We start from the raw sequence: 24,461 nt of genomic DNA on the forward strand, positions 1-24,461 counted from the left end.
TTGGGTGAAGAGGTATTTGTACAACCTTTTCTTTAGAATTCTTTACTCGCAAATCTGCACTTCCCTCTAGAGTCGTGTTCTGTTTGGCACTTCCATGAGACCTCGTCCATAAGCTGCTCAGGCATGAAAATGCACATTTGTGTTTCACCAAATGCAGTTTTAATATGCATTCAAGCATGAGAAGTATTTCATTTTGTGAGGCAGTGCAGAGCAAATTTATTTACCTGGCAATGACAAGTAGGGTTGCTCCTTCCTTAAAGAAAGATGCCATTAGTTTTGCAGAACATCAGACAGCATAGATTGTCATAATGTCACTTCAGAAGGAAGTATGCTAGTTCCACTTTTGTGGGAATGTGACATAGCACTAATTGGTGCATCTTCTTGGTATAATGCATATTTAAAAGGTAACTTAAGTGTTTTCCTAACTGTAAAATCTCAGTCAGAAATATGCTGCTACATTCTAATTCTCTAATAAGACATGCCTGTGGAATTCAGACAAGTTTTGTCCTGCCCATATGAAGGATGGAAACTCTTTTACTGAAAAAAGCTGTAGCTTCAGTCGTCACTGGATCAAATATCTAACATTCTTTCAGTATAGAAAAGCTTGACATAGTGCTTTTTAACTCCCCAAACTCTGTTGGATCTCACTTGGGCTTTAAGAACTTGATGTATGGAACTGTTTGCTAATGTTTGAGTATTTGTTAGACAGAATGTTTCAGCATTTCCTATCAAAAGTTTTTCTTTTTACTTTGTATAAGGAAGCCCAACATACAAAAAGTCTGGCTAGTTTATATTATTCACTTGCTTTACTTCACTTATCCCTGACTTCCAGAGCCCAGTTTTCCTCCATGCTGTTGGAATGATGTGAGTAGCATAGTGGTGTTTTAGTGTGACTGAGGGTATTGGGAGCTGAGGACAGTAGGAAGGAGTGAGGGAAGTATATTATTGCTGTTATTCCTATATACAAGAACATGCCATATAGTGTGAGAGCTGTGTAGGAATAAACTGAATTTTTCAGAAGACAGTTTGATCTGCCTGTAAAGATAGTCAAGCAGCTACAAGTGATTTGTTATGTTTAAAGTATTGCACAAAATCTACATGATATTCTTGTCAGTTTGAGCATGAATTTGTTTCATTTAATTTTTGATATTGCCTCTTCTCATGGTTCTTACTGTACTTTCATGGGAACAAAACCATAGTTAAACATGCCTATAAAATCAGTAATAAACTTCAGGATGCAAAAAGATAATGAACTTTGTTGTGAGTCTTCAATTTGTCTTACTAGAATTATGAAATAAGGTCTGGGATCTGATGAATCTGTGAATCTGCATGTGTTCATGATCTTGTTCTGTAATTTTATTGCTATGCTGTACAAATAGATAAGGTCAATTCTCTTTTGTTTTTTGCCTTCTGAAAAAAGTGCTAGCCTTGTCACTCACATTCTGCCTGCAATGTCTGAGTTAATCTCTTAGGTTTTGCTATGTTGACTGACATGGTTAGATTTTTAGTTAGGGTAGTTTTAGTTTAATTAATGTAGAACTGATTTAATATATATTTCTAGAACTGTGTCAGTTCTAAAAAACTGGTTTGAGGAGATAAAAAAGTCACATGTTCTTCATACAGTCTGAAAAACCAAAAATATTAATGGAAAATAGGAACTGAGTGATGTAATGGGGCAAGAGGAGCTCTACTTGCACGTGATTTTGATAAGAAGTTAAGGTTCAGAGCCCATGTATCTTACTGGATAGGCATTATGTCTATCTGCATAACCTTTTGTTCCATAGGGCTTGTAATCACACTTTAAACTGTGAACTTTACAATCAGATAGATATGCTGTAAATTTTTCCTGAAGTCAGCTTGAGTAGTTTTATTTTAAATGTCATCCACCATTAAAAACAAGGAAGCATATGATTGGTCTGATATTAGTTGTTCCACTGTTGAACTAGCCATTGGTGTGAGGTTTTAAGAATGCCTTAATTCAAGGTATTAAAGGCAAGTAAAACTATCTGTCAAACCTTCTGTTGGTACTAAGCAGAAGTTAACGCTTAGTGATACATTACTAATGGAGTGGTGTAACTAAAAAATTAATCCAGTGTTGTTTCCTTAGTTGCTCCTTAGTTAAGTAAGTTTCTATAAATTAAGTTTTGGCTGGGTTGGTTTCTACTGTTGGAGGAACAATACAGTTCTTGTCTTTCCCCTCTTCATTTTAGATTATTATGGATAGCGTGATTGGGAAGTATAATTTTGGAAATAGTCTGGTAATTCAGCCAACATTCCTTCATGAACATGCATTCTGAATGACTTCTTTGCTGCGTCTGCTGTCTCAACAGGACTGCTATGTCAAAAATCCATACTGGTTCATCAAACAACTCTATTTTCTGTATAATAGAGTTGTGTAAATAAGGCTCACCTGACTAAAATATATTTAGTTTAATACAGTGATTTGAAATCATTAAAATGGGATTTTAACAAATGGTTAAAGTGGCTTAAGTGTTCTGTAACATACAGGTTTGAACTGTCTTGGCTAGACCTAATTAAGCTAGTGCACTTATTCTGTTTAGCTATATTTCATGCTTTTGCTTCTTGTTAAATGTCTGAGAATGGAGTAGGTAATGCAACCTTTTAGCTTGGGAATCTTCTGAGTGGTGGTTTTTTTTTATACCTCTAGCTCTGGGTCTCAGTGAACTTAGAAAATTAAAATGCTTCTGCTCGGTGGTAATTGCATAAACATGGTTTCAGCATCATACAAATGAAAATTATTAATGAAGCTTTTTACTATTTCTTTTTTGTTGATGGTGATCCCGTAATAGATTTGTGGGCTTGCCATGTATCAATAAATCTTGATGAATTCTAAAGACTTGAATTTACCTTTTACAAAGAAGAGGGGAAATCTTAAACTTAGCTGGAAGAGCAATACATTATAAATATATAATCATCACAGGGTAGTAGGGGAATCTGTCCTCACTTCCTATCTTGTAAGAGCCAAACTTACATTTAGTGGGAACAAAAATAAAAGCTATTTATGTTGCCTTCTTACCATTCAAACATTAAGTTCACTTATAGCTTCCCTTAAGTGTGACATTCTGTGCAGTGTTTCTAAATTATCCCTTTTGTAAGTTATTGAAGGGATAAACTGTTTTGTTGGTTTGTTTACAGATTTTTGGTAGCTTTTTTGTTTATCTACACTTGTGTAAAGAAAAAAAAGAGCAAGCACAATCAGTTGCAAGAATGGCATTAAAACTTTTAGTTTACATGCAGCAGTGTGTCTCCCCTGAACAGTAACTTGCATGTTTGTAAACAATGAAAAGATATTGTTTTGATAATCACTGACTTTTTCTCAATTCTGGTCATGTGTAAATCAACAGAGAGTAAAATTTTCTTTTAAGTTCATATGTAAGGATATCATTCTTCACAAAGATATATTTGAACTGGTTTATAGGTGTTTAAAAAGGGGTTTGAATTGAACTTTGCCTTTCTTTAAATTAAACTTTGCCTTTTTGACAATGGGAAAAAAGTAGATCTCTTTGAACAAATATGTGTTTGTATACATATATATATATGTATATAGATTCATGTTAAAAAGTCTGGTATATGCATGGTATATGCACAATTGTAGATCTTTAAAATTTTCATATTCCAAATATCAAGTTTTTGTTCAAGAGATAGATGCATTGTAGTATTTTGATTTATTTAATTCTGTAGTTTGTTCAGCTTGTCTTTAACTTCAGATTAGAATTACATTGAGTGTATGGAAGTAGTGCAGTTGCTTAGGTTTGGATACAAACTTTTGTCTTTACAAAGCAGATGTTCTGCATTTTAACCTTAAATACAGATGATTGCTTAGATTCCTATTGTGAACGTGCTTAAGCAGGTTGGCTGTCTACAGTTGTTTGGCTTCAGGTTTAGATATTTCTGAAAACTACACAACACGCCAGGGTGCCTTCAGGAAAAAAAATAATTCATGCCACATCCTTTTTTTGAAATCAGTGCATCTTCTCTGCAATCTGGTTGTCCTTTTTCAAGTCTTTCTACTTTCTCAGCTTCTAGTGACTTGCTACATTTTGAGTTAAATGGTCTCTATTAGCTAAACTAAGTTGAAGCAAAGGCCTTCCAGCCTACCCCCAACTGCAAGTACTTAAATGGAAGCACCAATGTTAAGTCGGTTGTTAAGACTGAAAACAGTATGTATCTGAAGTTCTGACATGCTTAATTTGGGAGATCAGGTTCTGCATGTGACTACTATTTGTTTTTCATGCTGTTTCTTTTCCTTTTTTTTTTTTTTTTTTTGTATGATGCTTCAGGTGCACAAATATGGCATCATCTATTATAGCCTGTTCACATAAGGAACTCTTTGCAGTAACATGCTGGGTTTTTGATGTTGGCGAAATTTCTGGAATTCACATGGAAAAATTAATTTGCTGGAATTAAGATGTTTGTAGTTCTTCCTTTTTTCTTCTTCCCAGGGGTTTGTCCTGAACTGAAGACATCTAAATAAATCTGGGGCGATGTGATCTAAAACTACTTCTTGACAATCTGAGCCTCTAGGCAGTATCAGTATCATTCTTATGCACTACCTTGCTTCTGGTTTGTGGATTGAGTGACTACAGTTATAGGTCAAACATGGATTAGATTTTAAAGGTTGTGATTTCTTTGTAATCAGAAGCATTGTATGGATCATAAATAGTTACTACCTGTGTCTAGACACAGATGTCTTAAAGTTATGTATAGCTTTTCTCTAGTGGTCCTTGATACTTTCCCACTTTTTTACCTCTGTATGGAAGCAGAGGGGATGCAAAGTAGTACCTGACTCCAGACACTGACAGTTTCTGATTTCTTGATGCTTTTATTTTTTGTAACTGTATTTTACCTTTTTGCTTTTATTCTCATAGTACTTTTTCACTCACTTTTTACTTCCATGAATTAATTTTTTTAATTGCTTTAAAACCTGAACTTTTTTAAAGTACTATGTCTAATTCCATAACACCAGAGGCTTAAACTTCAGTTAGATCACTGGCAATATAGTCCAGGAAACCTGTGGGGAGCTTTTTGCAGAGGTAGATAAGACAGCGAAAATGGGCAGTAGGATGGTGTGTGAGCTGTGGTGTGTGGAGTGTTTCTTAGGCCTATGCTGGGTTTCAGTGAAGACTTCGATTACTTGAGAGCTGGTTAGAATAGTTGATCAAGCCCTCAGAAGTTAAACAAAGTGATCTCAGGCAATTTTAAATTAAGGACTTTCAAAAGCAAGCAAAACTAAGTGGTAGCTTTGTGCTCTGAGCACTTATGATGCATAATAGGTGCTCAGAAGGAAGCTGTTTAAGTGATGCCTTTCTGGATGTCACTTCTATGTAAAATATTAAAACGATTTAATGTGCTATTTGTAAAAAATAAGGATGCTATGAATTTTAAGGCTATTCCTTGCTTAGTGATTTTTTTAAATCTTCAGCGTTATGATAGTTGCTTCCATATTTTTGTTTTGTAAGGTGTTTTCTGCTTGACAATCTTATATCATTCTGCACCCCTGTCAGTTTTTAACTGGATACTTTATTAAACTGACATGGTTGCTTGGACCAGCTTCAGACCACATAACATGATGCTTCTGGCCACATTTTTTGTAACTGCTTCTCTAAGACATGGCATTCTACTTGGTCATATAACAAAATATAATATAATATAACATAAATATAATATAATATTTATTATATATAAACAATATAATATAATATAACAAAAATATCTAGAATAAATACTCAGGCTATACTTACAGTGTTTCTCATTTATTTATGTTGTATTTGTGCATACCAGTAGAAAGCAGTGACACCAGCAAGGCCTTTCTAGGCTAAAGGCTTGTCTGAAAGCTGCTGAAACTGTATTATAATACTTTAGAGTCACTTAAATCCCTTTTTTTGTTTGTTTTGTTTTTAACTTTCTATTTTTATTCATATATTTTCCAGGACTTGAAATGTTCATTACCAGTTGGACTTGGACTTTCTGAAACCAAAATAACATCTCATGGCTTTGATGGTGCCAAAGAGGGAGTTGTTGAGGCAGGGCAGTTTCCAAATAAAGGTAAGTGCATTTTTTTTTTTATTTCTCAATTTAAAATCTTTAGGCATATTCTTACATTGTCAGAAATGCAATGTTCTGTAGCTGCTTTGGGCAGTTTGGATGAATGTACATATTTGAGATCTTCATTAGTGACAACCAGTTTATCTTCTCTTGTAGCTGGGTTGTGAAAATAAGAGAATACATGCTACACTTGTACTATCCATCAAGGGACTGGCAGAAACTACTTAGTGTTAAATTGGCCTACACTTATGGGATGGGAAGGCCTTGGCCACCTTGAACATTTTACTGTTACATTGTGTTGAAGTTTTCTTCAGATTTTGCAGGTTACTGTTCTGATTTGAAGTGTAACTGGAGAGTTATTTATTTGTTATAAACACCTCACTTACTGAGAGTAGGTTAAAAAGTGGGATTCTCCTTGGAGTATTTATGTATGCCTTAGAGAATCCTAGTGATATTAAACAATGAGAAATGCAAAGTGATAGACAAGCCAATAGTGTCACTATTTCCTGTCTAAAAGCAATAGAATACCATGATATTGTATGGGCAAATGGTATTCAATGAATTATGTACCTTTGACAGTTTCTGAATTTGAAAGATTTGAAGTTATCTCAGTTGTGCAGCTATGAAAATAAGCTCTTTGTAGTCATAAATTTAATTTACATTTTGCTTCATTTCCTGTTTGGTTAAGTTCTTTGCTTATGAAAACAGTTGATTTACATGTTGTACTTTACATATATTACAAAGTGAATGCTGTGTTTCTTTATGCCTTTGAAAATAGCAAAATATCTAGCTAAAAACTGGAGCAGATGGCAAACTGCTCACCATTCCTGCCTTTTTGTATTCTATTACGAGGATAACTGTTGCAGCTGTTAAGTGTATTAGCCTTTAAGGAAAAAGTGTCTGAAGATGTTTCAAGCTACAGTAATGTGTTTGAAATGCAAATGTTCTGTGGAAATTTCTGTACACAAATTATGAGCTTTGGACACTTTGGGTATCACAGATTTTCTCCAAGGGTATTTTCTTGGGATTTTTCTTGATGTTCTAACAAAATCAGAGAGAGAGAGAAGTGGTAAAAGCTGGGGCTTCCTTTGAAACCATGGACAAAAGTTGAATGATTGCCTTATTTCTAAAAATTCTGTCTTCTGTTTGAATGTCCTTATTAGGGCTTCACTTCTGAATGCAAAGTAGACAGTACTGGAGGGGAAGGGCTTTTAGGATTTGTGGGATGTTGAATGATGAAGCATGCATAAGGCTGTGTTAATAATCTGTCAAATGATAAGGATTTTTTTAACTGCTTGTCTTGGCTCGCTTGCTGAAATGATTTAGGCAAGATCTTGCAGTCAGACTTCTATGCCTGGATGAATTCAGTTGCAGCTCTTATGCAATGTATATCTGGAGAAGGACACAGCAAGTGAGCTGTCTTTGTCTCATCTTTTCCCTGCAGTTGGATCCAAATCACTGGATTTATTTACCCCATGTTAGCAGTGCTCTGTGGAATGTTTTAAAGCTGATTGTTGATCCAATTACTTTGAGTGATGTTTTTGATGTTACTGATAACTAAATTTTGTCAAAACTGCAAAGTTTAGGTTTAATTTTCTTTCCCCTCAGCACACTGTTAGCCCTGAAGTACATTGGAATTTCTCAGCAAAAGCAAATAAAATTCCTCCCCAGTATGGCGGTCATTCATCATTATAGAGGAAAAGCTTACTTCTTTTTTAAATCCTGAAAATTCCATAAGGATGCTGCTTCAGATTTATCTGTTACAAAAGAGTGGCAAAGCTCTGAAAAGCCTAATGAGCATAATCCTAGAACAGCTTAGAGAACACACACAGTGCAGGTCATGTAAAGCTGGTTGCTTTTTGTTTTGGTTTGGGGCTTTTTGTTTGGTTTTTTGTTTGTTTGTTTTTAAGGGAAAAAACAAGTGCTGTAAAATCTTTCATTTGGGAATGAGTTTACACACTTTAATGGCTAATAACTTGTATGATCTTCAGGATAACTTATTGCTGTATGTTTACACAGACTTAAGAGCCGATGTCTGTAAAGTGTATCTGAAATTGGCAGAGATTTCAGGGCTGACTTCACCCTTTAATGCTTTAAGTACCATTCAGTGACAGTGCAGAGTGAGTTCTATCTAGACTTGCAAAAGAGTGTTTCAGCTGTGGATGGTTATATAACAGTCTTCCATGGAATTTTCTGTTTATGGTCTGTGCTTCACTGATGAGCCCTTCAGTTGTATTTTGATTGTTCTTACAGAAAAAAAGAATGGTCATCATGACCTAGAGAAAAAGATTAAATCAAGAAAACTTGGAGTAGTTCACATGGAGAGATGCACCTCTTAAAAAAAAACATTTCCATTAGAAATTCCAACAACTTTTCTGTGAATACTTCTATAGTTGCTGAAGCAAATGTTTCTTTGTTTTGAAGATGTGTCTCTGTGAGAATGCACATTCACTTCAAAGAGAAGATGATGTATTTTCATTGTTAAATCTCCCGTTTTCAGGTTCCTCAGCATCACCCAAATCATCTGTTATATCTCCTAGCAGTGCAGCAGCTAGCAGACTGGCTGGACAAGGTTGTGATTTAATTATTCCCACAGGTATTAAAGCACTGAATGGATAACGCCCTTGTCTCTGCTGAGACTGTACTAACCCTTCCATGTTTCTAATTATTTGATGTACTATTAGTTGGAAATGAAATTTCTGTGGAATTTTGGTGGCTCTTACTTCTGACTTCAACAGTTTACAAATTAACCTCTGCTTTCCTCTCTCTAAGCTGCTTATACTCTGTAAAATTAAAATTGTAACTAATATTAATGATAACTAACAGTAGGTAAAATAGGAGTGATCAGAATATTTTCTTTAGGTTGAAGCTGAAACTTTTAGTATTTTTTGCCTAAATGATCATATATTCCAGCAGACTATGGGGGCAGCCATTAGGAATTCACAACACCCCAACTCAGCTTTGCCACTTGACTCATTTTGTGCCTGTGGGCAAATTACTTAACATCTTAGTTCTGCTTCCTCCTGCATAAAAGGAGAAAACTTAAGTCAGTTACCTCATAAGGGTTTTGAGAGGGTTAATTACTTAATGTTTGCACAGCATGTTGAAGATGTAAAGAACACAGCAGAACTTGATGCTAAAGGAAAATCTTGAGGCATCTATGTAGACTTTTTTCCAAACTCTTGCTTGCATAAATAACTTGGCAAGACTAAGGTGACTGTAAGTAGCAGTAGGGATCAGAGTCACGAGTAATTAAAATGAATGTGGACATGATAAATAAAAATATTGCTTAAAAAGTGGCGATACTTAGCAGTTTTTAATATTTAGGACACTAGGAATTTTGCAAAATTGAAACATGGAATCCACATGATATCCCATACTAGCTTGAAAATGAAAATGCTGAGTAGCGGCAGTTTGTGTGTGGTGATTTGCTTTAGGTATTTTAATTAGTTGCTTTAAATCTCTTGGCTGGTTTGTAGAATTAATTGTTTCTAATACAATGAGCTAATAAAACTGAAATAATTAAGTATTGGATGAACGCATCTTCTGGAAAGAATGACTTTCATCGGAGAAGATTAAAAAACTCTGTACTTCATGAAAACAATATGCCAGTAATTGTTGTTTAATGGACTTAAGGTTGTAAACAGACTTATAGATTGATTAAATGCAAAAGAGTGTTCAAAGAGTGTTGGAGTTTTTAAACATAGATATAAATGTCTCAAAAATAATAAGAATAAACATGTCTCAAAAGCTGTTTTAAGCTTTCACTATGCTTAATTCAGCCTATTCATGAAATAGTGAGATATATATACATTTTATATCAGTTTTAAAGTAAGTCTTTCTTTCTGGAACTGATTTAAAAAATCTCTTATTCATCTTAAGTTCCTCCTGTCACCTTGCTCTGCTTTTGGATGTGCAATTGCACAAATCTTCCATACCTGCTATTAATCCCTTAAAACAAACAAAAAGCCCCAACCCAAGGCCTTGAAGATTTGCTTTGTGTCTGACACAGGGGGCAGAGCCCAGCAGAAGAGTGGACCTGTTGTGTTAGCAGACGAAGTAAAGAATCCAGCGATGGAGAAACTGGAATTGGTGAGAAAGTGGAGCCTAAACACTTACAAGGTATGCAGCTATGTGTGTGTGTATGTATGTATTCTATAAGTGAGTTTGCTACTGGATAGGAATAGAGCTGTATGAAAGCAAGCTATTGTGGCAGTGAGCATAAGCAAGAATGTATAGGAAAGGCTTAGTTTTCTTCCAAGTGTAACATTCTTTGTTAAATCCTTGGTGCAATGTAAAAAATCTTTAACAGGTATTACTGATTTAGCAAGGTAAAGTATGTTCCATTTCTAATGTTCCCTTCGTCATTCCGAATGTAGAGATTTCAGCACTAAAGCTTGGAATTAAATATTTATTGCTCTTTTTGAGTTGACTACTGATAAAATAAAATTTTAGTTGATGTGAAAAAATCAGGGTTATCTAGCAATTTAAAACTTGTTAATTGCTATTCTGATGGTTTTGTTTCATCTTGCCTGATTGTTTTTTCCTAGTGTGGTAACAGTTGTTTCAATTTGTGTGTGTTTTATATGCTTCTACTTCATGATCAGTTGAGATTTGATGAAATTAAAAGAGTAATGTCAGAATAATAAAAAGGTGCTTAAATCACACCAGTTTGCTAGAAGTGATGCTCATTAAAAAGCTATAAGGTAAGGAACAATTGTCAGGGAATGCATTCCTGTCAAAAAGTTTAAAGAAAGACCAGTTTTGAAAAATAGCTTCTTGTTATGCCTACAGCTTTAATAATAGAGTTGTGGGCAGGTACATCAGTGAGGTCTGCATCAAACCATGAAGAAATTAACAATCTGTGGCAAGAAAAGTCTGAATCCCTCTGGTGTTCTTTAAGTCCAGATAACGTCCTGCTCAGTGAGGATGAGAAGCAGGGATGGAGACGTTCTATCCCTAGTAGATGCTTATGGTGTCTTTCTGTTAGAATCAGAATTATTTTTTTTTTTAATGTCTAATTAAATGGCTTTTAGATTTGCTACTTTTCTTGTCATCTAAATATTGTAGCAACTACAGAAGTTGCAGCCCAATGGTATCCTGGGGTGCCTTAGGAGGAACGTTGCTAGCAGGTTGAGGGAGATGATCCTGCCCCACTATTCAGCCTTGATGATCCTGCCCTGGTATTCAGCCCTGGTGAGGCACATTTGGAGTGCTGTGGCCAGTCCTGGGCTCCTCAGGACAAGAGAGACATGGATCTCCTGCAGCTGGTCCAGTGGAGAGCAGCAAAGATGGTGAAGGGACTGGAGCAGCTTTCATAGGAGGAAAGGTTGAAGGAGCTGGGCCTGTTCAGCTTGGAGAAGAGACGACTTAGAGGGGACCTCATGAATACCTATAAAGTATCTCAGGGGAGACTGTCAAGGGGATGGATCTGGGTTCTTCCTAGTGGTGCCAAGCAGCAGGACAAGAGGCAGTGGGCAGAACCTGATGCACAGGAAGTTCTACCTGAACATGAGGAAGAACTTCTTTACTGTGCAGGTGACCAAGCACTGTAACAGGTTGCCCAGAGAGGTTATGGAGTCTCCCTCACTCAGTATTTTTGAGATACTCAAAAACCCTCTAGATACAATCCCATGCAATGTGCTCTGGGATGAACTTGCTTGAGCAGAGATGTTGAACCAGGGGATCCACTCACTGTGGTCCTTTCCAACCTGACCCATTGTGCAGTTTTGTCTGTCAGCTACTTTGGGGTGCGCTGTTGTGCAATCAGAATATGTGCTATTCAGCTGAAGCTGTTCTCTAAAATTCTCTTGTCTCTTTAAAACATTGACTCTTGAGATCAAATCTCCTATACCTCAACTAAATAGGACAGGACTTGACCTTATTCTGTATTTTTGGTACCTTGATTTAGAAAACAAACCCACAGAAACTCACAATGTCTCAAACTTGCTGACATGAAACAACAGCCAGAGGATTAGTGCAAAATGTTGGGAAAAGGGATCTTGGATCTTTGTTTAGAACATTATTTCTTTAGCTGTAGTGTCTGCAAAGTTCAGATTTTTAGTTCTCTTTTATGGCTTAAGCCTCCCCCTTGCTGAAATCCAGAATCACACCAGTAATGACATAGCAAACAAAGACTAACATTTTTAGAAAACAACGTGTTTGCTTTTATCTATTCCCAAATGTGCTAAGGAGATGGGTCAGTTATGATCTTTCTAGAGTTCCATATTGACTTGCTGTTCACTCTTTTTTTGAGGTATAAGATCATTCAGAGAACTTGCAAATTCATTTTGAGTTGATAGAGTATTGTGCAACTATACTTGGAGATGCCATACATTTGTGTCGTAGGCTTCGTACAAAAAGCATATTTAATATGGTTAAGGACAGTATTTAAATTTGTGAACACACTTGCTTGCTTTGGTTCCCATCAGGAAGATCATGGCTAGAAGTGTCCTCCTTTTCTCATAATAGCTAACTGTTCAGAGGTTTGAAGATGCAGAAATAAAGGACGGGAGTAAATGTCAGCACTTGAATCCCTCTGAATTTAAAATCCCTGGTATCAATGTACCAGACATTAATCCACAAGGGGAGTTAGCGATGAAATTTGCTGTTAGGAAGTTCTTTAGGAATCTGACATAAGTAGTTCCTATACCATGGTATCAGTATCAGGGGTAGAGAAATCTAAATTATTGGTGTGTTCTGAAGTCATTCCCATCTGTAAATGCCTTTGCAACTACCATTGCCCTTCACATTCTCCAGTCAAATGCTCCCTAGGAATCATGAGTTAGTATGAAGAGAAATTGTCCTTCTTTCCGTAGTCTAGTGGCAAGATCTTTTTTTGTTCTTTTTTCTGCCTGTGCCTTCCCCTTTGGATGAAAAAGTGGTTTTCGGTTTAGCAAAAACATTTAGGCCCAAGAAAGTGAAGATTCTTCTTGACTTTGAGCAGTTCCAGCAAGCTTGTCTTTTTGTCTTTCATACAACTTAAACTTTGAGGGGGAAAAAAAGGCAAACCTGTTTTACAAACCTCTCTAACACTGCGCTACTAGTAAAACATTTATTTCTGAGACATGTCCAGTAATGCCTCTCTTCATCTTTGGCATATACAAGTTAAAATATATTTCCCTGAAATGTATTTTGGTTTTGTATTTTTGAATTATACTCTGAGTTGTTTTTCTTAAGCTTTGCATTGGAAGACTTCTTTTTGAATTGCATGGTCTTTTCTATGACAGTTTCCTTTATAAATACTCTTATAACAAAGCACAATGGAATTAATGCATGTAATTTTCTTTGCTAGTGAGTATATAGAGCAATTTGTATGCTTGTACTAGTCTACTTAGAACTGGAGTAAATCAAAATAGGTTGGGGCATTTTCTTTATCTTTTGCTACATCTGAGTTAAAGTATCCAGTATAAATATTTCCAATTACTGGTGTTTCTTCACTTGTCACTGCTGGGCTTTTTTAGGTATTTTGCTGTGACCTATGAAGCAAATACCCCTTGGCTGAAAATAATTCCTTTATTTGTAATTTATCCTTGCTTTCAAAAATTTTGCTTTCCATGATTCAGATTTTTCTCTTGCATTTCCACGAGGGTTTGTGTGTGTTTGCATCAGCTCTTTTGGAAAATAGCCAAAATTTGACCATCGCTTCCATAGTTCCTAATGAAAGGCTTATTCATGCTCTGAGCACACTCAGAGCTAAGCTGTATTTTGCAATTTCTTGTTGAGTCTTTGGTAGTAAAGTTGTATTCTCTGTTATATGTCCTGAATTTCTGATGCTTAGTAGACAAACATCACCTAGATTTGTTGTGCTTTTTCTTGTCAACTACTTGAATCTGACAAAGTAGCCCAAATAGTCTGTATCTTGTGACCTAAACCTTATGAGTCGTGACCAGCTTGATCTCCTTGGTCATTCTTGAGTCTCTCCTGTGTTCCTCTATTACATTAAGAAGGGACATGGAAGTTCTAGCAGGTTGAACATGCATCTCCTTTGGACACAAGTTAAGATGGTATTAAACTAAAGTCCTTGAATTGGGAAACCCTGGGAAATCCAGTGCTCTGGAGTATTTGGGGAGTATGTTACAAGATAAGTTTGGGCATTATTTCACAAAAGTAAAATTAAAAATAGCAGCTTTGTGCTTAGGTTGAGTCCTTTCAGCGTAGTTGTGGCTTTGACTACTAACTTAATTTCCCTGTACCTTTTGTTTCTAGCAGTAATTTTTTATATGTCTAAATTGCTTATCTGTTCACACCTTGGGACCACAGATTAACTTCAAGTAACTTACTAGAGCAGTAAATAATTCTGCTTTCCTTAGAGAAACTGTATAGCTTTGCTACACATCTGCCTTGCAAATGGCTTCTCCTGTGTCTCAGTCAAGGGAAACCCCAGTGTGCATCTTGGGAGGCTCACTGCCAAGCTGGGCTCGAATCTCTGGCAGAGAAGGTGTCACAGATCTGTGGAATGTGGTAGCAGCCTGCTCTGTCACAGCCATAGGCTGGGTGAGAGTGTCTACAGCTGCATAAGAGCACATTTCCTGCTCAGTGTGTTAATGAGCTGCAAGCCTACTAAGAGTTTGACTTATGACAGAAAAGATACAGTCTTTCTGAGTAAATCGTCTCCATTTTATAGATGTGTAAATAATAAGTGCATTTTAATACTTTTGCGTATTTCTCAGTAGGAGTTCTCAGTTTCCTAATCAGCTTTAAAAATACATGCTGAAAACCACCACCTTTGTACTTGGCCCCTGAAAAAAACCCTCAAAATTAACATTTTTGGAAAATTTAACATGGATGTTCTGATCAGATACTTGGTAGACAAAGCCCAAAAGATTACTAACTAGACATTTTTTTACAGAATAGTAATGGTCCTATAAACTGACTTAAATGCAGTGGGCTAAAATGCTTCTTTTAACTTAATGAGATTCACCAAACCTATAAAAAGATAAGTGTTATTTTACTTGAGAAACAATTAGTTATGCTCTTGATTTGCTAACTTGAATATTCATCTTAGTAGGAGTTGAGACTTGTCCAGCTGTTCTTGCTGAGTCCTGATAAACTTCTAAAGACTGTGTTGTTTTTTCAGTTTGTTGTGCAAACTTATATTGGGAGGGGTGGTTGTGAAAGAATTGTGTGTAATTATATGTCCCTTGAAGCTGAAAATGGGTGTATGCTGTGTTGTCTTGAATATACTTGAATCTTTATAATTTAATTTTTTTTCTGCAGTGTACACGTCAGATCATCTCTGAAAAACTGGGTCGTGGCTCAAGAACAGTCGACCTGGAACTAGAAGCTCAGATAGATATATTGAGAGACAACAAAAAAAAATATGAAAATATCTTGAGACTGGCACAGACACTGTCCACACAGCTCTTCCAGATGGTACATACCCAAAGGCAACTTGGAGATGCATTTGCTGACCTGAGTTTGAAATCATTGGAACTTCATGTAAGACTTTTAAGTGGTAAAAAAATACAGTGACAGAGATGAAGATAAGCCTAATTTACTCATGCAGAGTGTCTGCTAGTTAGCAGCTACTTTTTATAAACATTGTAGTTTACAATATATAAGATACTCTTTGTGTTGAAAGCTTCTGTGATTCACTTAAAACTGTAGGAAATTATTGAAATTATTGTAGTTCTTTATTGTTTCTTAGCCTCTAGTTGATGATTGAACTCAAGAACTGACAATTTTGCTTTGTAGAGAAGATGCATTTTAGTATTAATTTTGCACCTAATGAAATGTCATCAAAGTGTTCCAGAGTGTTACATCATTTCAATTACAAGATGTCTTTGGGGAATGTGCCTGGGAATAAGTAGATTAGGGCACATTACTTCACTTGTGCACATTGAATGTGAGTAAATTATTTTTCTGTAGCATATTTAAGCATTGAGATTTGATCTCAGTCCTTTTTTAATCAGAATTTTCCTACTAATAAGACTAATCTGTATTCTTATGTTGTCTGGAGTTGCTGAACAAGAGAGGCAATCTTCAGATATCTGGGTTATGATTCCATGGTTTAGAAGTTTATGTAACACTGGCACTTTCTTTTGCCAGTGGTAGAGCTGTGTGCTGTAAAGAGAGACAAGATGCATGTTGCTTACAGAGTATGGTAGCTGGCTTGCTTCTATATTGTGTGTTCTGCATTTACAAAGTTAAAACAATTTGATCCTTTGGAAAACCAATATTAAATTGGTTTAATAATTCCCTGAAACATAGCTGCTGAAACAGCTCAAATTATCTTTGTGATTTTAAAAACATCTGTCTTTTCATAATTGTCTTTTTCCATTGAGTTTTAAGGGAGTAGGTGGAGTTCATGCTTGCACAGAGGAACTTCAAGTGATAGCTAGCTGAAAAAATGTGAAACTCCTACACTAATGTGGAGGAATTTTTAATATTAGTCTGACAGATGAAAATCTGTTAATGTAGAGCGTTTCTAACAGCTAAGAAATTAAATTATCTGCTAAAAGAAGCTTTTAATAATCAGTTTATTCTTGACACAAATATGGGCATGTGGTTTGTGGCAGATCTTAGTGATTGTCGTGAAGTATGTGCTGAAACTGGATGTTTCTTCCAAAACTTGGATGGAATCTGGCATCATGCTCATTTAATGAATCTTGGGGTTTTTCCCATGATTAGCTTGTAACTTCTAATGGGAATACTGATCTTCCAGGTTCTTTCAGCATCTTGTATTGGTCCTGGACTTTGTTTCTGTCATTCCTCTCTTGTATATATTCTTGAATGGGGTTGTTGATGAAAATCAAATAAAGGTTTCTGCTGCTATTATAAGAGTTATCTAACCTTTGCTTCTTGGAGACTTGCCTGGGGTTTGTCTCTTTCCTTTTTGTGTTTTCCCTCTGTTTAATCTGTAATGTATTATCATCTGTAGCCAGGCCTGCTTTTGGATTTTTGAGGTTTTACCTCTAAAACTTGTGCAGGACTAAAAGTAACATTTCTGAACAGTTAGTCTTTAATGTTTAATGTGATGACAGTATACAAGCTTAAATAAAATTAGAAAGCTCTACAAGTCTCAAGGTAATGCTTTTTCATTTTCTTTAGAAAGAATGCTTCTTTCTTTTTTAAAAAACAAATTTTTAATGTGGTATCTGGTGAGGTATTACTTCATGTGAATGGGTTGCTGTTTCTCTTTTGGATACAAAGATAACTGCTGGTTCCAAGCTCATGTGCCTCTAATTATATAGGCAGATGAAGCCCAATTTTAATTGACCTGAGCATAGAGTATGAACTGAATGTAAACTCCGGGTGTAGAAAGGATTTCCTGTGTGTTTCGTAAGAGGTATCTGCAGAGGTCATGGACAAAGCTGAAAAGTTTGTATGAAACTGTGAGCCATTGGAGGGGACATGATTGTTGGTTAGCATGTTCCTTAGTACTGCAGGCAACTGCAGATCCATCCTTCTTACCTCCCCCTTTGAACTGATAGTGTTTTCATTTGGGTCTGGGATGATCTGAGAGAGAGGACCAGCTGGAAAACTAATTGCAGTCTGGCCTGCAGGAGGAAGAATAGATGGGACTAAGCTGCTGCAAGGGGCAGTTCTACTGCTGTTGTCTCTGCCAGCTTGCTGCTATTTCTTCTCTGTGCTAGCACTCATGTTAGCTGTGTAGCTGGCAATGTTAGAGCAAAGCCAGCTGGAAAATACTTGTTTTGGTTTTTTTCCCAGCAAAATCTGTAGCAATTTAGCCAACTGCTTTTGCTGCCCAAGCAGCTGTACAAAGCAAAGATGACAGATCTTTAGCAGTGTTTACAGGGCTTAGCTCGTAAAAACTTGCCCTGATTTCTCTTCCTTTTTTCTTCTCCTTAATTGCTCACTTCCACTGCACCTTCTTTTCTAGAGGATTCTTCCTTTACCATTGCCCATTACCTTTTACCCTTACTGTTGTGAACTTGTTAACATGAAATATCATTTGGCTCTGGTGATCATTTCTAGACAGATGAAAAGAAACTGGGAGAATACAGCACTTCTGAGTCAGTTGTTGGCAGTGTGCAAGCCTAAAAAGACCAAAGTTCCAAATATGAACCTAGTGTGGTTTATAGTCATTACAACCAGGGACTGTACTCTTTTCTGAGAACTCCCATCTGTAGAATATGGAGATGCTATATGGATGACATAGATATAATAATTGGATTCATTTGGCATCCATGCATTAGGAAAATCTTTGCAGCCTTGCTCAGCTTACTCTGCTGTTAACAAGGAGACATGGACAAACATATGTCTAAATGTGACTAAAATGCCTTGGAAATAATTTTGCCCTTGTCTCTTTGAAATTTATGGATGAGCTGCATTAAAACTTTTATTTGCTATTCATTATAATGCTCTGCTCCTCAATTATTTACAGCCTATTAAACCATGATAGATTTTGGGGTTTTTTGCAGTGCTCCTTTCCAGAATGTAAGAATAAAACTTGATAGCTAATTAATGCTGTGTGCCCTTGTGAATTTAGTTACATTACTGTATTTAATGTAGTGATATCTCTGTTCGTATTAAAGTATTACCTAGACAACCATGAGAGATGCTGGATTGAAACCCTGCTGAATGACAGTGTGAAGATTGCTAGCACTTACTTTTAAGTAACGTACAAGATATCAGAGTGCAGAAAAATCACATTATAAAATAGGATTTAACATCATGTGTTGTAACAAGATCATAAACAATGTTTTACTGATGTTGGAGAGATTTCATAAGAACTGTTAACTAAATATTGTATTGAAATCATATTGGTTTAATCATAATCATACCCAAACAGAAGTGAAAGACCTGCCACATCTGTGTTTGCATTTTTTTATATAGTTGCTGATGAATGCTATGATTTTAATTGATCTACAGCTTTGTTTTCTCTGTTCTTTGTTTATAGGAGGAGTTTGGCTACAATGCAGATACACAGAAACTTCTAGCTAAAAATGGAGAAACACTTCTTGGGGCTATTAACTTTTTTATTGCCAGTGTGAATACATTGGTGAATAAAACAATTGAGGATACATTGTTGACTGTGAAACAGTACGAAAGTGCCAGGTAGCTATCCTGTGTCTAGCTCTTTTCCTTATGAATTGATCCTCAGGAAGCAGAGTCTCTGTCAGCTCAGGTCTTGTATTTGAGTGACTAACCTGTCAGATAAAAACCTTGTAACACAGCTCTCATCTAAAGAGAGTTTCTGTTTAACTGTAGATGATTGCACAGATCTTCAAATATTTTGTACATATTTCCTTGTAGACTAAATTTTACTTGTTAGCTGTAGGAGTAATTATAGCTGGTTTTTCCCACGTGCTAGATTAAGGTGACTTTCAAAGTAGCGTGACAGTGGAAGATTAACACTTTTATCCAGCTGCATTGCAATAGGTAAAATAATCTCTTCGACTGAAAGACATTTTATCTTGTGCCTCTGTTGATGAACAATGCCTGCAATTCACACTTCGGTTTTTATGCAGACGTTTCAGGCTTGGTCAGAAAGGGGAAAATAAAGAAGTTTCTCAGCAAGTGAATAATGGCTTTCTTATCCTGGAGAAGGCTACTTTTAGATGTGGTGTAGTGTTCTAAAGCTGGGTTCCTTTTTTCTGTCAGGGACTTGTAGCTCTTTCTGATGAGTGATTCCATTCTGACTTTCTTTCACTTACCAGAATAAAGTGCATTTTTTAAAATTTGACAGAAGATGTAGTTTATACTTATAAATTTTTTTGTGATATTTGGGAGTTTTTTAGGTCCGAAATTGCAAACTGCTTGAATTTTGAATTTCCTCCCTCTTTTTAATTGTTCTGATCTAATGCTTATTTTTGAACAAAATAGTTAGTTATTGTTTTGATATTTAGGTAAACTTTCAAAGGCATGAATTAATGTGTAGATAAGGTATTGCTTTATTTTTGGCATGTGTTTAAAAAAAAAAAAAAAAGAATTTGTTCATACATCCAGGTATCCCCTGGAAAATTTACGCAAAATACATCTGCTGCAGTTGTTCTTGCCAGTCATTTTCAATATATGGTTCTTCCCTCCTGAAATGCCTTCATTGCTTTCCCTTTCTGTTCACTAAAGAAATCAAATATTTTGCCATTTTAGTAAGTCACATAAATTATGAAGGTTCTTCACTGACATGGTCAGTTCATCATTTTGCACTGTGAAAAAAGGTCACAGTTATTCCTGTGCCTCTTCTTTCCTGTTCCCGGTTGCACTTCAGCATTCATCTATTCCCCTCTTCTGTCAGCTCTCTGTAAGTTTAATGGTTTCCTTTTTGGAATTAAGCCATAAATTACATATAAATCCTTGCTGATAGTGGCAGTGAGAATCAGGAGGAGGAGTCCTGTGAATATTACTCCTTTTACCTGTAAAAAGTTTGTAATTTTTTTTGAGCAGTTACATCAACTGAAAATTGTGTTTTATAACCAGTTTTTAATCCAGATTTGTTTCCAGTTAAAGAAATGTCTGTAAGAAAGCTTGTTTAAAAGGCCAAAAATAGTGTGGTTTGTCCCATTAAAAAGGTGGATATGCTAGGTTCCATTATTTGACAACTACAAAAAAGTATGGAAGGAAGAGTGATGCTTTGGGTGGGGCTGCACCATCTTTTTGCAGTCTATTTTTCCATAGGACAGACAAGTTCTCAGAAAAGTATTGTGGAAGAGCTATGAAACTATCCAGTTAATGCATGTGGAGCAGCCTGGAGCATGCTGAAAATGCTTTAGGTCAGAATTTGGTGTAAGTGACCTGTTCCTCAAACATCTGCTTAAAGTGGGTGTCATGCTCCTAGTGGGCCTCTTACTCTCAACACAAACTCTACAGTGAACTGACTCAACTGCAGAAGAATGACCTGAAAAATATTTGCTAGCTTTTTCTGGGTCAGTAGGTTGAGATGTCTCAGGAGAAGCTCTGACTACTGAAGCCTGTAGGAAACAGAGGGGCTGAGAGCATGTGGCTGAGACAGGAAGAGAAAAGGGAGGGTGCTTGTTGAGGCAGTTTTGTACAATGTGCTTGATAAATAGGAGGAGGGAGGAAAAAACTTGCCATGGGGATTTTTTTTTTTCATTTTTGGAATTTTTTCCCCTATAGTTAACTCTTTTGTTCATCTTCTGTTGTACTTGGACTTCTATCTGAGGTCAGTTTTGAGGCACTGCCCTTAGATGGTTCTTTTTTCCCCTTCTCCTCTTTCTTCTCAGGATTGAATACGATGCTTATCGAACAGACCTGGAAGAGCTGAATCTCGGCCCTCGCGATGCAAACACTCTGCCAAAGATTGAACAATCACAGCAACTGTTTCAAGTGCATAAAGAGAAATATGACAAAATGCGAAACGACGTATCTATCAAATTGAAATTTTTGGAAGAAAATAAGGTGAGCTACTACTTCTCATGTTATGATTAGGAGTTTTGTTCTACAAGTTACTGCTTTCTAGACATATTTTAAGTTGTTACATCTTGAAATATGTATTCATTTAGAAGTAGAGCTAGCAAGGAAAATAAGCTGAATTTTTGGAGTTCTTGCTGTATTACTGGAAGACACACTTTTAGAGCAAGCAGCTTTAGAATCGAGCTGCTCCATCTACAAATGGCAAACATTGTGACGGTATGTTTCTTGTTGATACAGGAGGTTTCAAGTTTGCAAAAACATTACTTTTTCCAGTTTCCCACATTTATGGTTAAATGAGTCACATAATTACTGATTGTATTCAAAGTAATACATACATTTGGCAACATTGTCACAGAGGTTATGCACGTAGAAGGAGACAGAACCATGAAGAGGCCTCTTCAAAATTAAGCTTTCTTTAAGAATTTGAATTGAGAAGTACTACTTTCTATAATTAATGCCTTTTATAGTTTCTTAATTTAAAACAAGACTCTTGAACTGTTGGTTTGAAGGGTGGGGGGTTTTTTGTAAGTGTTTATTTCAACTCTAAAATTTCATCCATACCCTCTTAATGATAGAATTCTTACCCTTCTTATTCTACCAGGCAAAGATAAAACAGCTATACAAAACTTTAAAACTGTCCTTTCTCTGATAAATAAGTAGTTTAAAATTGTCTCTAATTAGATGTGAAAATTATGGTCTTTCAAGATCTGATTTTTTCATACTCATGGTAAATGAGATGGTTATGATCATGTCTTCAGAGTAAAGAAAAGGTGATTAAAACTTACATAGGAAATAGTTGTCACTTTATCCAGGGTTAACATTATCAGTGGGTTAACATTTTCAGTATGGGTTGGTTAACGTATTTCAAAAATTTAAACACAGGTAACAACAGCCTGTCAAAGAATACATGACTGGCCCCAGACTACAATAGCAAACCATGCTCCTTGCCTGGAAGGAGGAAAATTTAAAGGAAAAAATCATAGGGACAAGTTAAGCCAATTAAAATAAATTATTATTTTGTATTCTTGAATATATTATCACATATTCAGTTGCATCAGCTTCTTAGAATAAAGATGGGGCTCAGGGAGGAAACATGAACCATGAACAGATGATAAGAAAAAGGTTGAGAAAATAAGCAAACTTTTTGGTTTCCAAAATAATAAATGCTTAAAACGTAGCTCCTGAGCACTGTTCCTTCATACAGGCATCTGTCTTAGGACTCCCTGGTCTGGAGTCACATAGCCATCAAAGTTGGCTTTGTGACGAACCAGATCATCAGGTGACTGAACTGGCATTGGCCTGACTGTATTTCTGGTTCTTGCTGAAAAATTTGGAAAATAAAAAGATTGAAAAAAAGCATATTGAAATTAATTTTCTTGAAGAAGCTGAAGTCTCATCTAAATGCTGATACTGATTCTTAAATTAGAAAATGTTCCTGAGAGCTGGGTTTTAAAACTATGCTAGATTGAAAATGGGTATGCTGAAGGTGTCTTCCTACTCTCCCCACCTTTATTTTCTTCTTTCAGTAAGTTACTTGCTACCACTACAATGTACCTCTGTTAAAATGGTTTAATCCTTCCAGTTTATATCTGTACAGGAATTATGCTTAAGTTCAAATTAGTTTAAAATAGGACTTACCCTGCTTCCTCATGGTTTCCATTATCTATATAACACGCTTATCAATTTATGTTTATATGTATTGGAAGGCTTCAGAGCAAAAGCATTTTATTTCCATCTTGTACAAAACACATTTCCATAATTCTTTAAACTAAATTAGATAGTTTAGGAAACACTGAAGAAGTTGTCTTCCTAGTGACAGTCTTGAATTAGACCAAGCATCCTGTTAGCAGTCACAGCCTACAAATTGTTTCTGAAAGAGATTGTTTTTTCCTTCCTGCCTTTTAGATTAATACAGTAGGGAATCTCACATGCTTAAGCCTTTTTATCAGTGGCTGACATTTCTCAGTTTTGACACTGGAGATGTAAAAATATTTACTAAAGGGTGTGTGTAATTTTGTTCCCAAATGAGCTATAGAAAGGACTTTCTTTACACTTAAATATGGGCTTAAATATAATTATCTGCTGAGAGCTTTTCTGAGGTAAGTTCTACTTTATTTTTTTTCTATTTATTGTGTAAGATGACATTATGTCATCATGGCAACAGTTTCAAGGGAGTGAAGGAAGTAGCTTACCCTGTAGTGTAGGAGTAGCAGGTAGGATGGCTTGTGCCTGCCTTGGAGAAGGAGGGCATAAATTGATGGAGAAGCAGTGGAAAGGGAAAGTGATGTGTTGCTGTTTCCAGCAGGGTCCCTGCTCTGAGGCACAGAGCAGCAGTGTATGAGGCTTGCACTGCAGTGGCCTTGGACAGAAAAGCTCAGTCTGTGGTTTGCCAATCTTTTGTTTCCTGTGGCTGAGGCTGCTGGCACAGAAGCATTGCCTTTTACACTTCAGCTGCCTTTCTAAAAACAAAAAAAAGTGTAAGAAGGGAGCAGGAGCAGCAACAGTTGTGTGCTGTCTGCTCTTGGTGGTGTATTTCTGTAAAGTACTTGTTCCCAGCATAAAGTGAGCATTCCAGTTTTTCTAATGGCTGTAGGTGAACAGAACTTTGTTTTCTGAGCAAATACACTCAGTCTCATCCCTTGATGAGAATCTGTTTTCAAGAGAATAGCTACTGGAGGAGAGAGAGTATTTGAAATTCCAGGAGGAGCAGAAAGAGGGATCAGGAGAATCTTTGCAGAGTTCCCGTGTAATGCTGGTAGGTAGAACTGAGATGGGTCTCAGTGTGGCTGTCTGATAACATTTCTTAATTAAGTGCAGAGATCAGATATAGAACAGAGTAAACCTGAAACAACTTTTTAGTTCAGGTTTTCCCTGTTCTTGCTGTTCATGGTAGCACAAATCCATTGGTTCAGTCAGGAGCAGTTCAGCTATCAGCAGTGTGTTCCTAGTAAATGGTGCTGCAAAGAACCTCTGAAGCCAGTTTAACTGGCTGGTGGGCTCCAGTTGGTCTGTGGTGCTGCTAATGTCACCAAAGAACCCATTATCTAGATGGCCCT

General features: G+C 36.3%; 1 protein-coding gene across 4 annotated transcripts in view; it reads left to right on the forward strand.

The window, feature by feature from the left end:
- The window catches only part of ARFIP1 (ADP ribosylation factor interacting protein 1), a 40,523-nt gene that overhangs the window by 10,062 nt on the left and 6,000 nt on the right, over nt 1–24,461 (forward strand). For 2 of the 4 annotated variants that reach the window (XM_059844390.1, XM_059844388.1), the window contains 6 exons: nt 5,952–6,066; nt 8,567–8,662; nt 10,079–10,188; nt 15,286–15,507; nt 18,932–19,089; nt 21,216–21,390. In XM_059844390.1, coding sequence (XP_059700373.1) covers nt 5,952–6,066; nt 8,567–8,662; nt 10,079–10,188; nt 15,286–15,507; nt 18,932–19,089; nt 21,216–21,390 — 876 coding nt within the window. The remainder of the gene's footprint in view (nt 1–5,951; nt 6,067–8,566; nt 8,663–10,078; nt 10,189–15,285; nt 15,508–18,931; nt 19,090–21,215; nt 21,391–24,461) is intronic. The other 2 variants (XM_059844389.1, XM_059844391.1) reach the window with 2 other exon arrangements.

Source organism: Haemorhous mexicanus, chromosome 4, assembly GCF_027477595.1.
Source record: "Haemorhous mexicanus isolate bHaeMex1 chromosome 4, bHaeMex1.pri, whole genome shotgun sequence".
Lineage (NCBI taxonomy): Eukaryota > Metazoa > Chordata > Aves > Passeriformes > Fringillidae > Haemorhous > Haemorhous mexicanus.